Genomic DNA, 14462 nt, shown 5'->3' with positions numbered 1-14462 from the left:
GGAAGGCCAGGAAGGGAAGAGGGGTGTGTGGCATGGCAAGGGTTGAAAAGAATGCACAAAGCCAACATTATAGATTAATATAGGATGGTGGTACAGTTGACTTTCTACTCCAATTCATGTTAACCAACAAGAAGGTTTAAATTTGCACATTAGTTTCCAAGACTAATTTGATTTTATTACAAATCTAACTTGAACTTATAAAATTAAATGGGAGCATGTTTTGTGCATGAATATGTACATATGTATAGGAATGTATTAAAGCATTTATTAAAGACTCTGAAAATCTGGGTGAAAAATTGACATGGAAGAAACTGTATATAATACTGATCCTTGAACAAAGATCTTCTTTGGCCAAATTTATAGTCTAAACCAGGGGTCGCCACCTTTTGGACCTCAGGGACCACCAAACTCATAATTTTAGATCCCAGGGACCACTAACCGGTTCTGTGGGTGTGGCCTAATTTGTGGGTGTGGCTTGGTGGTCATGTGACTGGCTGGGCATGGCTTGTATGTAAATTATAAATATTTATATAAATATTGAATTTTTTATAAAAAAGAGCAACTTTTACCCAAAATCAGGCAAAGCAGGCAGGCAGATTGAGTTGCTCACAGAATCACAGATTCATTCAGAAATCTATCTATCTGCCATTGGCTAGCTCAGTCTGTCACCTCAAATTTCCTTGCAAGCAAACTCATAAAATTAACTCACAACACACCATGCATGTAAATATTGAATTTTTTATAAAAAAGAGCAACTTTTACCCAAAATCAGGCAAAGCAGGCAAATTGAGTTATTCACAGAATCATTCAGTGATCTATCTATCTGCCATTGGCTAGCTCAGTCTGTCACCTCAAATTTACTTGCAAGCAAACTCACAAAATTAACTCACAACACACCATGCATGTAAATATTGATTTTTTTTATAAAAAAGAGCAACTTTTACCCAAAATCAGGCAAAGCAGGCAAATTGAGTTGCTCACAGAATCATTCAGTGATCTATCTATCTGCCATTGGCTAGCTCAGTCTCTCAAATTTGCTTGACGTGAGTCTGCATGAATTTGCTTGCAAGCAAACCTTCAGTCCTAAGGGAGGTTCAGCTGTCCTGAGCCGAAGATCTAAAGACTAGCTAGAAAGCAAGAAATCCACCCATTTCCTGCTTCCTAGCTAATCTAAATCTTCCAGCACAGCAGAACAGATGATGGTCGTAAAAAGGAAAAATAGCAATTTAGCAGGCAAGTTTACCGGGTAAGGAGTGAGTGGGCGGGGAGGGTTCCCACGTGCCATGTGGGCGGTGCAGCCTTGTGTTTCTGCGCAGCCTGGATTAATTGCTTTGGAGGGGTGCTCTGGGGGTGAGATTTCTCTGGGGCCCACCAAAAAATTTTCATGGCCCACCAGTGGGCCATGGCCCACCGGTTGGCAACTGCTGGTATAAATTAGGGATATGCAAGGCAATGACATGGGTTGTGACAAAAGCTATATTTACCTTACTTTAATATACATTATAATTAAATATAGTTAGTGCAATTACTTTCCAAGTATTTAATTGTTCTGCCCTTCTGTCACATTAAACATTCATTACAATTCATAGTAACTATTGAAAGGGTTCTAGGGAATACATCCAAGATTTTCAAATGACTACGTGCAGTCCTGTGCCCTTAAGTTTGACATTTCTGATCTACACATTTAGAAACACCATATGGTACACAGCCTCTCTTGAACTCATTCCAGGATGTAGGTAATAAAGCAGTATTTATTATTCCTTCACACGGTGAAAAGAGAATTAATCAAGATCAGGGATTCTCTCCAGATTCTTCCCAGATGTGCTGGTTTTCTAGGTGAAGCGATAATTGTCAAGAGGAGGGAGGAAGGGCAGTTGGAACCTTGAAATTCCTTATTCTTGTGTTCTAAAGTAATATAAGTTAACAGAGAAGGCTGTACTACTTGCTTCAGCTCAAGAGTTTCTCATCTTAAATTTGAGAGACTCAAATTTTGGCAACTTATTTTTCATTTTTAATGTTGGGTTTGATATTTGTTCTTTTCCCTCCCCACTCAAGAAATCCTATTAATTTCTGATGAGCATTTTATATGATTGCATAAAGATTGAGATACAAAGTATTTTCAGGCTGTTTACATTCCAGGATGTAACATCTTAGGAGTGTATTTGCTTGGAGTATTGGGAACAAAGCTCCCAAAGAATATAAATATTTAGTTTCAAAAGTCCATGTTTCATTTTTCAGCAAAAAACAGAGGAACCAATTGCTACCTTAACATATTACAGTATTTATATCTTTACTGCTTATCATTATGACACCCTTTCACCTTTTACACATAGAACAGGGGTGTTAAGCTCAAGGCCCACAGGCCGGATCTGGCCTATGGAGTGTTTAGATCTGGCCTATGTGGCCGCCCCTGGAAACAGCAAAGGTCCAGCCTCTGCCACTGAAAATGGAGTTGCTGGCAGAGGGCTGCAGGAGGCTGCCAAAGCCAAAAATGGAGCTTGTGGGAGCCGTTTGTGCCCCCCCCCAGCTCCATTTTCATGGGCAGAGGGCTGCAGGAGACTGCCACAGCAAAAAAACAGACTTAGGAGGGCCACATGCTCCCCACAAGCTCCATTTTTGCTGACAGAGGGCTGCAGGAGGCCATCACAGCCAAAAATGGAGCTTGTGAGTGTTGCTTGCGCCCCTCCCAAGCTCCATTTTTGCTGGCAGAGTGCTAGCAAAACAAACTACTAGCAAAAGTGGCATTTGATCACAAGGCAAGCAGGTATCGAGAAATGTTTCCCCTTTTGTATTTGAGCATCCAAGAAGGGACAGGAAAGGAGAAAGGGAAAGAGGAAAGACAAAGAAGGAAAGACAGAAAAGAACAAGGAAAGAAAAAGAAGGAAAAGAAGAAAAAAGAATGAAGAGGGGAGGAAAAAGAAGAAAAGAAAAAGGAAGGAAGATTATAATGAGAGGGAGGGAGGGTCTAAGGGAAGTCCTGCCTTAGCACTTGCCCACCAGCAGCCCTGCTGCCCTTTCTCCATCCCTTGTCTCTTCCTCTTGACCTCTCCTGGTGGTCTCTCATCCTATCGCTGAGAATGCTTTGGTTACAAAGCCAGGTCTCCTTGCATGGAGAGGGAGTGTGCCTCCCTATGACCCACATACTTCGCCCTCCCATACACACTATGAGCAACTTGGGCAAGGAGAGCAAGAACTGCAGCAGCAGTCTCGAGGAGGAATTAAGCACAGCCGGACACCCTGGACTTTGGATCCTGGTGCCCTGAGAACTCGTCGGCTGGGCTGGGCAATTGCCCTCCACTGCCTAGGGCTCTGGATAGCCTGCACCACCATCTGGAGATCCTCCGTGTGGTCTGAGAGGGATGGCGAGGCTGTACTGGAGGACAAGAGTTTGGCCCTCTCCCTGGTCTCGCCTTCGTCCGCAGGAGACAATGGTTCCCTCCCAGCCCTGCCCAAGCCACCACAGGTGCCCCCAACATAGAGTGACATCAAGCTGGCCATGCCATTCTGGCCACACTCCCTGAGGTCAAACACAACCCTGATGTGGCCCTCAATGAAATCGAGTTTGACACCCCTGACACAGAACATGGATCTATCTGCCACCATCACATGTAAATTGGCATATTTTAAAAATACAAATTACTTAAAGTCTTTTTTCCCCCCAATATGCTGAATGCACCCAATACCAGTGCCTTCCATATCTAGATTGTAACAATCTAGACAAGCACTGGGAAAAGGCAGAGATAAGAGAATAGTACCTCTTGGCCAACATCAAATTATCATTTGGATTTTTGCAGCCCAGATGCAGTCCACCTAACAGTTTGCAATTCTCATATTGTGGTATGTTTTAACGCCATTTTATGAAATTATCATAGCAAATATTTTTATCTATATTATTTCAGATAATTGATTAATTCACTTACAAATAAAAGGTAGTTTCCTGCAATATATGCAGTATTGTAATGAACTGAATGACACCAGTGCCAAGTGTAATAATCATTTTAATTAATGCTGAGCATGATTCATAACAGGCATTTACCAGTTTAATAGGGAACTGTAACGTACTCTACATACTCAGCAGGTTCCCAGTAAAACATTTGTTTTTGTTCAGCTCTCATTGATCAGTAATATATTTGGCACCTTAAAGACCGATTTTTAGTTCCTTTTAATCTATTTAATACTGTTTTCTAAAGATCTATTTGCTTAGGGCTATCAAATCTGGACTGCAAAATCCTGAAGAAGAAACTAGATCATGCGTGTCAAACTCAATTTCATTGAGGGCTGAAGCAGGGTAGTGTTTGATTTCTGGGGGGGTGGGGGGGTGGCCAGGTCAACATCACTCGTGTTGGGGTGCCTGTGGCCTGAGTGCTCTGCCAGCAAAAATGGGTCCCCAAGCTCTGTTTTCAGCTGTGACGGCCTCCTGCAACCCTCTGCTCGTGAAAATGGAGCTGCATGCAGCTCTCCCGAGTTCCATTTTTGCTGGTAGAGGCACCGTGGGCCAGTCCTTTGCTGTTTCCAGGGCAGCCCCACGGGCCAGATCTAAGCACCCCATGGGCCTTGAGTTTGACACCCCTGAACTAGATAGTAGCAAAAAATAATAATCAGTTTTTTGTATCTTTTTGTTCTGATATTTATCCAGATTTTTGTAGCCTTGAAATAATAACCATTCAGTTAATCCAGCTTCCTGTTCCTAAAGTGGCCAAATACATGTGTATGAGAAATCCTTAAGTTTAAATTCAAAATGATCTTTCCACACACGTTCTGAGAATCACACATAGCTTGTAGGGTGTATATAGCCACAATGACTAATAGTCACCGATTGCCAAATTCTCAAATTCAGGAGGTCACTGAAGTGAAATTGTGAAATCATTTTAGAAGCTCACATCTGTTGCAAGATGTTGCAAATTAAGTACTATTCTTTCATACAATCAAGTTATCAAAAATATGTTCCAAGGTAGAAGATTAATTTGAGAATGCATGCTGTGGTCAATAATAAACTAGTAGTGACTGCAAAAGAAGTAGGGCTTAATATAATGATTGAAATGAGTCCTCACATTTTGATGCCTCTTCCAAGTTTCGGTTAGCATCATCAATTCCTTTCTGTATTTCATCTAGCCAAAGCATGGATGAATTATCACGAGATTCCTGGTTAAAACAAAGATAAAACTAAACATTACTATTTCTGAAAACTTAACTTGATCAACCAAAATATCCCAAGGTTATAAAGCTATTCTAAAAAGGGACTACTGGTATGAATTTATCTGAAAATTAAAGGCCTGATAAGGACTGATTGCAAAGGGAAGCCTTCTTTCCCTTTCCTTCCGAGAATACCTATTAATTCTCAACACAACTTACCTTGAATTATCTCTATTGTATAGAATGTCTAGAACAATGTCTGTGCTTTCAGTTCATGTCACACTATCATTACTGTATCAGATAAGAGGTATTAGTCTGATGTATTAATACTTTATTCTTAAAACCATGATTGAGAATCATGTTCAGTTTCTATATACTAATTTTCTATTTATATATTTGAACTTAGGTAAAACATGGATTGTGTGGTGCTATAATAATTAAAACAGCAGGCATGTGTATTTAAAATGTATTCCCCGTGAAAAACATCAGAATGATACATACATGAAACTGAATCAAATACCATAGGAAAAGTTTGAATGTAGCTTCAAGGATCAATAAGACAGTGTAGCTCAGGATTGAAATGAGGGATCCATGGTAGTCTCTGAGCTTGGTTCCTTGTAGACATTTCATTATCCAAACTAGATAACATCATCGGGGCTACTAATCAGGTAATGAAACATCTACAAGAAAACAACCAAGCTCCGAAAGCTCTAAGGACTCCTCATTCTTGAATGGAAGCAGCTAAGTAAAGTAGCCATATTCAGCCCTGACAAAAACAGCACAAGAAGTTAAGCAAGGAGTATGAAAAAGGCAGAACAAGCCCACAGAAAGTCGAGGTACCAGGAAGACTCCAAAATTAAGGCAAATTTGGGATAAAGTCAGAAATCTCCCAAATGGAAGACCAGTTGCATCTCTTTCTTTTTGGAGAGTATTTTATATACACCAGCTCCTAGACTGGAATATAGCTCCATGGCTACGCATGCGACCAATGGATGCATCTACAGTTCAAAGAAGCAGGCATCCTCTTTTAATAGTCTGTTCCTCCTTTGTGCCAAGAACAAATTCCTTATTCAAATGCTATAAAGTTATTTTTACAATCCATTTGATTCTGCAGTTCATTCTGCCAGACATATAGAATTTTGTTAAAATGTATTGTCTGCTTGCTAGATAATGCTACATGATGACTTCTCTTTCCAGTTGTAAATTAGAGTTACCAAATCAGGTTACCAAATATGGACTGTAAAAATCCGGTCAACCACTAAAGGAGAGCAGAAGGTTTTGTATGTTTTTGCCCTTCATGTCTGGTAGCTCTATGTTCCAATGAAAATATAAGGAGACACTGTAAAATGTAAACAAATGTTTTTACATTCAGTCACTATTTGTACACAATAATTATTTCACTCTCTACTAGTAGTACTTCAAGAGTTAATTCTTGTCTGTGTTGATTGGAAGTTTAAGCAGTCACACCCACTTCTGCATTCTGATGCATCATACCTTCTCACTACAAGAAAAAGGACAAATCAGCTATTTTCTACAAAATTGCTACATTGAGGATGAGTTCAGTAATGAGCTCTTTTCACTAAAATGGGGATTAAGCAAGACTCTACAAGTTAAAATGTCTATTGTAGAAAATTAAGAATTGATCACAGCTACAATGAAAACTTGGCTCCTATTGACAACTGGATTGTTCTATCTGTCCTCCTGTTTATGCCGGAAAGGTAGGATATCTGTGTTTTTGTGTGTCAGTAACTTGTCCCTTTTAATTTTGTTAGCAGTTAGGTCTGCTACTGAGAGAAAACAAACATGCAGGCTCAAATGGATTATTAAAAAGGTCTCAAATCAGATGGGTTTCCCTTTCAAATTGTTTTTTCATTCCTGAGACTTGGATAGAAAGCATTATTGCATTACCATTTAGTGATATGTCCTATTACACATGGATTAGCAATCACTTAAAAGTAAATACTCTCAGAAAGAAGAAAAAAACATACCTTTGTTCTTAAGCACTTCAGCTATTTATTAAGTAAATATAGTTCTGAATAGTTTTTTTTTTTTAATCCTTACATTTATTTGAGAAGCACTCTATTACACAGGGGTGGGCAATCTTTCTTTCTTATAAAGGACTACATTCCCTCTGGAATACAGGTAGTCTTCAACTTACCATAGTTCATTCAGTGACTGTTCAAAGTTACAATGACACTGAAAAAAGTGACTTATGACTGTTTTTCACATTTATGATCATTGCTACATCCTCACGATTACATGATCAAACTTCAGATGTTTGGCAATTGACTCATATTATTTATTTATTTATTTTATTTTGTGACGCGATTATAACAGGTATAAGTATAAACATAGTTATGAATACATGAAATGGATACAAATAAAAAGAAACAACAGGACAGGGACGGTAGGCACGTTGGTGCACTTATGCACGCCCCCTACAGACCTCTTAGGAAAGGGGTGAGGTCAATAGTAGACAGTCTAAGGTTAAAGTTTTTGGGGTTTGGGGAAGAAACCACAGAATCAGGTAGAGTATTCCAGACATTGACCATTCTGTTGCTGAAGTCGTATTTCCTGCAATCAAGTTTGGTGCGGTTCACCTTGAGTTTGTATCTGTTGTGTGCTCTTGTATTGTTATGGCTGAAGCTGAAGTATTCATTGACAGGTAGGACCTTGCAATATATAATTTTATGTACTATATACTTAGATCGGACCAAAGGCAGCTACTTCTAGGTTTTCTAGGTCTAGAATTTCAAGTCTGGTGGCATAAGGTATTCTGCAACGAGTAGAGGAGAACTCTTCTTGTGAAATATTTCTGGACTTTCTCAACTGTATTAATATCAGATACGTAATGCGGGTTCCAGACTGATGAGCTGTATTCAAGTATTGGTCTACCAAATGTTTTGTATGCTCTAATTAGTAGCGTGATATTACCACAGAAAAAGCTATGCAGGATTAGGTTAACAACTCTTAATACCTTTTTGGCTATGTAGTTACAGTGGGCTCTAGCACTTAGGTCATTAGAGATGAGTACTCCAAGTTCCTTGACAGAGTTTGGGACTCATCAACAAGGTCTTGACTATTCAGCTTGTATTTTATTTTCTGATTTTTTTTGCCATATTTAAAACACTTGCAGTGTCCCGAGGTCATGTGATCATTTTTTGTCAACTTCTGACAAGTAAAGTTGATGAAAAAGCCAGATTCACTTAACTATGTTACAAACTTAATAGCTTCCCTTAACAAATGTTCCAAGAAAAGTCATAAAATGGACTAAAATTCACTTAACAACTGTCTCACTTAGCAACATAAATTCTTGTCTCAATTATGGTCATAAATCAAGAACTACCTTTAATCCATTGAGAACTGCAGGACTTTTAAGGAGCAAATTGTTATTTTTCTCCCTCTACCGCCTTAATGTCTTTTTTTCCCACTAAGAATGTTCCCGTTCCAGACTAGCAGACTTAAAGAAGGGGCAAATAACTTTTACAATGGCCTGCAAGGTCTTGACAAGAACTTTTGAAACCTGGCTGAGAGCTGTAGATTGTGCTTTTTTGCTATACACGATAGATAGGTAGACAGATAGGTAGACAGACAGACAGTCTGTTGTCCCATCAATTTCAAATTAACAGATTTTACTGAAAGGCATAAGCGTTCTGAACTTCAGCAAGTTACTTATTCTTGCTATATTATAGTTAGTATAAATCATGATCTGATATGAACTTCTGGAGGAAAGAGCAAAACTTTCTATCATCTTAATTATCACTTGAATAGTCTAAAGTTGTAATCCTAAACACAACTAATTTTACACCCCAACATAATACAGAACAAACAAAGCTTATTTGATAAACAGGATACTTTTCAACTCCTCTATTTTCTTTCTTAAACTAACTTAAAAATGTCACTCTCTTGTTAATACTCGTGGAATAAATCTGCTAATGGAGAATTTTTTTTTAAAAGATCACTGCTTATTTCTGTTGTACAGTTTACATTTTCATCTTTTTTCCAATTTTTAGAAAACAAGCGTGGCAACAGCAGCTTGAACTTTCAACATGATAGATTACACCCCATTAGGACTTTCTATGGCACTCCGCAAGACATGTATGAGCCAATACCTATTTCCACCTTAAATGGACTGACAAAGCCCAATCACAAAAAAGAAAAGTGTCCTATGGAAATATCCAACAACTCATCATTGAAAGTAAATAATATCACCATGGAGTACCTTACTAACTCACTGAGTGTGAAGATGCTACCAGCTATATACATTGCTGTTGTCTTAATTGGAGTACCAGCCAATGTCGTAACACTGTGGATGCTGTTTTTCAGAATCAGATCAGTCCGTACTGCCATATTCTACACAAATTTGGCTATTTCAGATTTCCTTTTCTGTATAATGCTGCCATTCAGAATTGCATACCACCTAAATGGCAATAACTGGATATTTGGAGAAGCAATGTGTCGAATCATGACTGCTGTCTTCTATGGAAATACGTACTGCTCCACCCTACTTCTCACTGGTATCAGCATCAGCCGTTACATGGCCATTGTTCACCCGTTTACCTTCAGGACTCTATCTAAAAAGTTCTTAGCTACTTTAACTTGTGGTATGGTGTGGACGGTTGTTTTTTCATATATGCTGCCTTTGATAATCATGAAACAAAGCTATCATCTGGACCAGCTAAATATCATTACCTGCCATGACGTTTTTAACATTTGTGAAACTATGCTCCCTTTCCAACACTACTATTTTATTTTCCTTGCAGTATTTGGATTTATGATTCCACTGTGCATTGTTATTTTTTGTTACATTTCCATTATTCAAACACTCAAGGCTTATGAACAAAAGTGGTTCTGGTACATCAAAGTTAGTCTTCTTGTCCTCAGCATTTTTGCTATTTGTTATACTCCCAGCAATGTTATACTGATTGCTCATCATCTGAATTATTATTACAGTTCTAAAGATAATTTGTATTTCTTTTATTTGATTGCTTTATGTCTAAGCAGCCTAAATAGTTGTCTTGATCCTTTCCTTTATTTCCTGATGTCCAAAGTCAATGACAACACCAAGACCTATCTCACCATGGTTAAAATAGCTCAGGAAGAAAAAACATAACACGTCTCTCCTGTGATATTTGAAAAAGTTACAGATACATACATTTTTTTTACAAAATTACCTATTTAAGACTTCTATTTTTATAATATCAAACATCAAATTATATGCAAATACTTAAAGGTATTTGTATTTATACCATTCAGGATAATGTTTCATTAACAGGGTTAAAAGTTACAGTTTCAGTTTGGTTTGATTGTGTTTTGGTTGTAGCATATCTTCATAATTGACAACAAAAAATAAATAATCCTGGACTTTTTCTGCAGCAATGAGTGATTCTTTAAATTTAAGCAATGTTATTATTTCTAACAAATCTCAAAAAATAATTTACATTATGATTTAATGTTTACTTTTAATGATTACTTGGCCAAATTTGAATGCTATTAATTATCAGATTAATTAATGAATCATCAACTTGTTGACCAACTTAATATTTAATCCTTTTAAAAAAATCAACAAGGTAATAATGAAAACACACACACACACCCACACACACACACACACACACACCCTTTACTGGTTACACAAACATTTGGAAAGTGAAGACTTTAAGAGCCTTTCATGTTCTGAGTCCCAGTGGAAGGCCTTTGTGTATCACAGGGGGTTAGATTAGAAGACCTCCAAGGTCCCTTGTTATTCTGTTAATCCAGCTGCACCAAGTCCTGAAGGATGTAGATCCAAAAATTCTTTGAGAAGTGGTAGGTTCCATGGAGCCATGCCACAAGGAAATCAGTCTTCTAAATGATTTGTACAGCCTTAGTTGTTCCTGGTTTATGGGCATTTCCCAAATTGCATTGCTAAACTGGAAGACTGCATGTACTGCTTGACATAATAGCAGCTAGACAATATGGCAAACATTATAAACCAGAGTTGTGCACAAAAGAGCGGGATGTGCTTTCAAATATTTTGAATATGCCTGAAAATATTAGCTGAAATTTTGTAGATACAAATTGTCTCAAAGGTGCTTTTTAAAAAGGCAACCAGACTATGTTTTTTCTCCTTGAGGAAGAAAAAGATGTTTTATCAAGAAATTTAATCAGTTCTGGCTGGATGTTGGGGTGGGGATGAGGAAATGGAAGAATTAGTTCTGGCTGATCTATCTGTTATGTGACAACTATGATCTGGATGACTGACATTCTCCATAGATGATATCAAATTATAATCCTTAATGTGACCTGAGAAAAAAAAACTATTGTGCATGTAACATACTATTTAGCTAAATTTAAATATAAATGAAATAAAAATTAGGTTTTGCTCTGGTCCCACAGTAACACACCCCTGTAGTAAGAAGATAAAAAATTAACAGTGATTCTACTTTTGCATTATAGGACTGCAAGATAGGACAGCTGCATTTCATAAGTGTGCAAGATAGGACAGCTATAGAACAGCTACATTTCATAAGTTGTGCAACAGTTTTCATGCTTTCACAATATTATGTGATTATTTTCTCATTATGTAGATAGGCATGGGTATAAAGCAGAGTTGAGTTTTGTGTAAGATTATAAACTGCCCAATCACAACCTTAACCTAAGCATTTTTCTGTTATAGAATGTAAGATATATAAAGATGCAAGGAATTTGTTAGTAACTCCCAAATCCATTGTACAGATTTTTAAAAAGCCAATTCTAAGAATTTATATAAAATTGTGTTACTGGTGTAATAGTACTTAAACAGAGCTTCAAATTCATTACTGAGAAGACAATTGGATCTCTGAAAATGTCAAACTGAGGACAATTCATAATTTCCTAGCACCCCAAAACTCCACAGAATATGCAGAAACAAAATATTTTGTCTACATTTTGAGAAAGTTTTAGGGGATTTACATGTTCCAGAGATGCCATCAGCGTATTGTAATAAATAACTGCAATGCATATATATAGGAATTACAAAAACTTTGACAAAATGGGGAAAAAGTATTAAAACTTTTCTACCTGACATTTGCATGTTTTTGCATCGTTCAAAACTGCTTGATAATGCCAGGCATTTGCTTCTTTTATATTCTGTAATTTTGCTGTGGGAAACAGCAGTGTTTCTATTGTTCTTATTGGATCTCCTCCATCAATAGCCTCATTAATAAAACCCACTGCCAAAATTTCTATTAAAAAAAAGTATACAGTTAATATACTATTAAAGAAATGTAACTGTAGTTATGTATCAATATTCAAAGTGGTTTAAACTAATAATTTCAAATTTATTATTCAACTTTTAATTATTATATTTTTAAAATACACAAAAAATATTTTTATTTAAGAATGATTGGTTGAAGGAAGTATATCAAAATTACTTAGTAGTCTTAAGCAATTTTAATTGGACAGCAATATGGGAATATAAATATGAGTTAAATATAACTGCCATAAAGGAAGCAATTTGAAACCCAATTTTTCTAATTCTCCAAATATCTGCAGAACACCTGTAAATTATCTGTTTGATTCTAACAACAAAAGCTAGATTAACACTTGCATGACTGTCTTCAATATAGTAACTTCATGCTATTTTTGGAACAAAGATGCTCAAGGCTTATTGTTTTTACAGATATGTAAAGATCTGTTGAAATCTATTTGAAGCATAGGAAGTCTACCATTAATGCAACAGTTTGCCACTATAATTGAATTCTCTCCAAACTGTTTTTTAAACAGTTTTGGTGGTGGAAGTGGAAATGATCTTTCCTATATTCAATAAATAAAGGGAGGGGTTTTTTTCAGGCAACACACGCAAAACATTTAACATGTAGTTTCTGGTTGATCAGAATAGAATAGAATAACAGAGTTGGAAGGGACCTTGGAGGTCTTCTTGTCCAACCCCCTGCCTAGGCAGGAAACCCTACACCACTTCAGACAAATGGTTATCCACCATCTTTTTAAAAACTTCCAGTGTTGGAGCATTCACAACTTCTGGAGGCAAGTTGTTCCATTGATTAATTGTTCTAACTGTCAGGAAAATTCTCCTTAGTTCTAAGTTGCTTCTCTCCTTGATTAGTTTCCACTTTTTGTTATGTTTGCAACCTCACAATCCTGATTTTTTTAAAGAGTACTGTAAACAAATTAATGCTATTTAACATGTATTTTATTATTGAAATGTAGGAACAAAGTTAAATGGACCAGAATACTTACTATCATTTTCTTCTTGAATTTGTGTATTAACCATGTCAATACAGTTCTGGATGTCATTCCAGCTTAAATATTGTTGTCCTTGAGACAAAGCCTCTAATTTAATAGACAGCAAGGTGTCAGCATAACTATGAAGAAACAATTAAAAATTTGTTTGTACTGTACTGTAATCTAGAGTTAGATTAGCTAAAAGATTATCATAGTTTAATGAACAATTCCATATAGTAAAGCACAATTAAATTATAGAATTTGTATAATTATATAATTTTTCTTAAAATATTAGTGATAAATACCATAAGTCACAGAAATACATCTGTAATTAATGTTTTTACCGTTGCAAGTTCTCTTCCTCCACATTGTTAAAGCCAATGGATGGATTGCTGATGTGTACTTTTATTGCATCTATGTTCTTACTTTCCAAAGCCTGATTTAACAGCACGACAGCTGAGAGCATTTCAACAGCAACAGACAGTTCATCATGAGCTAAGTATTTCTGTAGAAATATATTCAGATCAGCAAGAAAAATAAAGCTTTCAATATGTAAAAAATGAGTTATGGTTTAACCCTGAAAAAGCCAATGCCAATATTAAAGTACATACATCTAAAATACATCAATTAAGCCAACTGCATTTTTACAAAATAATGTGTAAGCTTTTGAATTTCATCTAGAAATGTGAACACTTACATATCATTTTACAAACATCTTAATTAACCTAAGGTATTGCCTCAAGAGTCATTTGAGAATTATTTTCATTCACAGTACACAGTAGATGACAAGTTTTGCTTACTCAAAATTAATATTCCTTAAAAAATTAAGCCCAACCGTTATTATTTAACTATCTGAAAATAATTATTAGCTTGCATATTTCTCTGAATTACATATATATTTTAATGTTATTTAATTTTTTATTTTATTAATATGAGAATGAAAAGGTAAATGCTTTTATAGGCATTTTACTCTCTGTTTCGTTCCATGCTGCCTTTTCTTCATCACTCCATATCATCATTTTTTATCCTTTTTTCTTTTTTCCTTCTCTGTTCAATTTTGACAGGAAAATCAGGAAAATCGATCCTGTTGCAAGAATCAATTATTGCCTCTCAGCTACAACAGC

The 14462-nt window shown here is 36.4% G+C and overlaps 2 protein-coding genes across 3 annotated transcripts in view; one reads left to right on the top strand and one right to left on the bottom strand.

The window, feature by feature from the left end:
- The window catches only part of IQGAP2 (IQ motif containing GTPase activating protein 2), a 130021-nt gene that overhangs the window by 34033 nt on the left and 81526 nt on the right, over nt 1-14462 (bottom strand). For both annotated transcript variants that reach the window (XM_026670605.2, XM_026670607.2), the window contains 4 exons: nt 13683-13843; nt 13354-13478; nt 12175-12338; nt 5052-5142 (listed from right to left, as the gene is read on the bottom strand). In XM_026670605.2, the coding sequence (XP_026526390.2) occupies nt 5052-5142; nt 12175-12338; nt 13354-13478; nt 13683-13843 (541 nt within the window). The remainder of the gene's footprint in view (nt 1-5051; nt 5143-12174; nt 12339-13353; nt 13479-13682; nt 13844-14462) is intronic.
- F2RL2 (coagulation factor II thrombin receptor like 2) lies at nt 6706-10295 on the top strand. The gene is made up of 2 exons (XM_026670608.2): nt 6706-6851; nt 9147-10295. The coding sequence occupies exons 1-2, from the start codon at nt 6788-6790 to the stop codon at nt 10244-10246; spliced, it is 1164 nt and encodes a 387-aa protein (XP_026526393.2). The 5' UTR covers nt 6706-6787; the 3' UTR covers nt 10247-10295.

The sequence above is a fragment of the Notechis scutatus genome, chromosome 2 (assembly GCF_049901735.1).
Source record: "Notechis scutatus isolate UNSWTSFEM ecotype Mainland chromosome 2, rNotScu1.2, whole genome shotgun sequence".
NCBI lineage: Eukaryota > Metazoa > Chordata > Lepidosauria > Squamata > Elapidae > Notechis > Notechis scutatus.
This window is presented reverse-complemented; position numbering and strand designations above follow the sequence as displayed.